The following is a 2662-nucleotide window of genomic DNA, read 5'->3' on the forward strand; positions in this document are numbered from 1 at the left end:
TCTGCCAGAATTCCCCTTTGGTAATAATATACAATGCTACATTTAAATTTGACCATTTAATTAATGTAATCATTTATAGAATTATTTTCTCACTATGCTGCTGGTGTACTGCATCACATTGCAGCAAGTTCAAACATTCAATACTGAAATAGGCAATTTCATCATAAGCAACCACCCTGCAATCAAATATGCATAAATCTTCTCTCAGGTTTGGAACCTAGGATCCTGTCCCGCTGGGACATGCACAAGTATGCCAGAGAGGCCTACAATGCTGGCATTCGTTTCATTGGTGGCTGCTGTGGATTCGAGCCTTATCACATCAGGGCAGTGGCAGAGGAGCTGGGCCCAGAGAGAGGCTTCCTCCCAGCCGCGTCAGAGAAACACGGCAACTGGGGGGCTGGTCTGGAGATGCACACCAAGCCGTGGGTCAGAGCCAGGTCAGAGGCAACTTTTAATCTGTCACTGAAAAACTATAAATATAGACCTAAGTTAAATGTGAAATATTGGCGCGTCAGCACCAGTGAGTACTAATTACAATTGCTTTTTGTCCTTTCTAGAGCCCGACGTGACTACTGGGAGAACTTGAAGCCAGCCTCTGGTCGTCCACTGTGTCCCTCCATGTCTGCCCCTGATGGCTGGGGTGTTACCAAGGGCCACACTGATCTCATGCAGCAGAAAGAGGCTACTTCTCAGGACCAACTCAAACAGCTGTTCGACAGGTCAAAGAGCCACTAAGTCAGTCGGCCTCCTTTGGACAGAGTCAACTGACACTGCACAGTGGTGTACACTATCTTTAAACAGTGCTGCACCTAACACATATGTCAGGGGACAAATGTTCACCAGAGACAGTCACTGTGCAATCTACTGACTGTAAAACTGTAATTTATGTGTGGCCACAGTAGTGTCTTAAGGCAGGAGTTGGCCCATGTTAAGATCAGGACCTTTTTGTTTTCCAGGACTCTGGACCAGATAATAAAAAAAAAAATCTAATAAAATTGATTGTTGAGTTGTAGTTTCTTGCTGTGGATGGGTGGGTGGATGTCCATCAGTTCTATGTAGATATGTGATAACTATGACACCATGCACGCAAACACATTTACAATTGGATAGAACTATAATGCAGGGACAAATATAATATAGACTTAAAAGTCACGAAACAGAAAAAAAAAAGCTTTAATGCAATGACAAGTATCCTTCAATGTTAAGGCCAATGTTAGTGAGGCAACATTTAACAACATACACACATTAACATATTAACACTCAAGTGTCTCTTTGCAGTCTGCACAATAATAACAATAATGTCATATAATGAACATGGTATAGAGGTTTGGAAATCCCCTAATCTCACACTGGTTTAAGGGTTGGAGATGTATTTATGTAATTATGTATGAACATGGAATTACACTAGTAAACATAAGACACCAAACATTACAAGGCTTTAGAGAATCATGCAACTATTGATTGATCCAGTAGATGGCGGTGTTGTGATATCATGGTCCGTATGCTTGACCCCACTTTTTGCACAAAGAGCCATTACAAGAAAGATGTTCCACCAGTTAGCAGTAGTGGTAAAACATGTGACTGTGTCCTTTTATTTTTATTTTAGAGCTATCCTTTATTCCAAGTGTGTGAATTTTAGATTCCACAAGACTTTCCGTACAGTATTTTCTGTTCAAAGATTTTTATCTTTTGTGTTAAAGGGCCACTACACTGATTTTACCCTTCACAAAGTACATTCAAAAAACAGTTAAAAATAAGTAATTCATGACCCTGGTGATGTCATCAGGGTAAGGCTATCTCATGTTGGGCTTGACCTTTTAAAAGCAAGTCTACATATAGGGGATGGAGTTTACAAGACATTCATATTTACCAATCAGGGAGGGCCAAAAGATGCTATTAAGTTACATCACGTAAATTGTAGGATACAGGATTTTAACCCATAAAGCCACCTACACATGATTCGCGGTAATACCGTTCTGTGTTTGCAGTGCCATTGTCTTCCTATGGGGAGACAGTGGCGATAACTCAGAGGAAGTGCTTGCCTTGGCGTGGCTCACTGTTTGAAACTGCCTCTATCTGGGTTGCGCTTTGCCTCTGTGGTCATGTGTAGGCAGCTTAATAAGGACAAAAACTCTTCTGCTTTGATTTAGAACATTATTGGTTTAAATAATAATACTAAAATCTGTCTCTCTGTATCCTGATCCTGAACATTATGGAAGTGCAAGTTAAAATATACTTAATTAGACTAGCTTGTATTGATGCTGTAATCATATAGTGAGATCATTTAATGTATGTCTCCTGCCGAATGAGAGAGTCGTGCTCTAACTTGATCATGTCTGAGGCGCACTGTGAGTTTTCTGCTGGTGACACATCTTCTTGTGTAGAAGATCTCTGATGCCTTCCTCGCCATTGATTGGACAAGCCAGGCGCACTTGACCTTTTTTTCTAAGGCGGAGTGAAATTATGATATTTGTCTTTGCCCTAGCACAGTAGTCTGTATTGACATTTTAAGGTATCTCACAGATTATATAATTGCTTTTTAATAGCTTCATGAGAAATATAAACAAGCCTTGAGCCTCGCTTGACCTCGACTGGTTGTCCTTTATGCGGATTAAGTCTTTTATTGGTCTATTTTTGTATGTGCCTTTTTGACAAGAGGCTA

At 40.5% G+C, this 2662-nt stretch overlaps 2 protein-coding genes across 3 annotated transcripts in view; both read left to right on the top strand.

The window, feature by feature from the left end:
• Positions 1 to 995, top strand: part of LOC116689207 (betaine--homocysteine S-methyltransferase 1) — a 4834-nt gene extending 3839 nt beyond the window's left edge. Inside the window, exons 6-8 of the mRNA XM_032515631.1 lie at positions 1 to 20; positions 209 to 437; positions 558 to 995. The exon at positions 1 to 20 is cut by the window's left edge and continues 163 nt beyond it. Of these exons, the coding sequence (XP_032371522.1) occupies positions 1 to 20; positions 209 to 437; positions 558 to 735 (427 nt within the window). The 3' untranslated portion in view covers positions 736 to 995. The remainder of the gene's footprint in view (positions 21 to 208; positions 438 to 557) is intronic.
• Positions 996 to 2453: 1458 nt separating this feature from the next.
• kgd4 (alpha-ketoglutarate dehydrogenase subunit 4) overlaps positions 2454 to 2662 on the top strand; it is a 3587-nt gene continuing 3378 nt past the window's right edge. For both annotated transcript variants that reach the window (XM_032515643.1, XM_032515644.1), the window contains exon 1: positions 2454 to 2662. This exon is cut by the window's right edge. The gene's annotated coding sequence lies outside the window, so the exon portion shown is untranslated.

This window comes from Etheostoma spectabile, chromosome 5 (genome assembly GCF_008692095.1).
Source record: "Etheostoma spectabile isolate EspeVRDwgs_2016 chromosome 5, UIUC_Espe_1.0, whole genome shotgun sequence".
Lineage (NCBI taxonomy): Eukaryota > Metazoa > Chordata > Actinopteri > Perciformes > Percidae > Etheostoma > Etheostoma spectabile.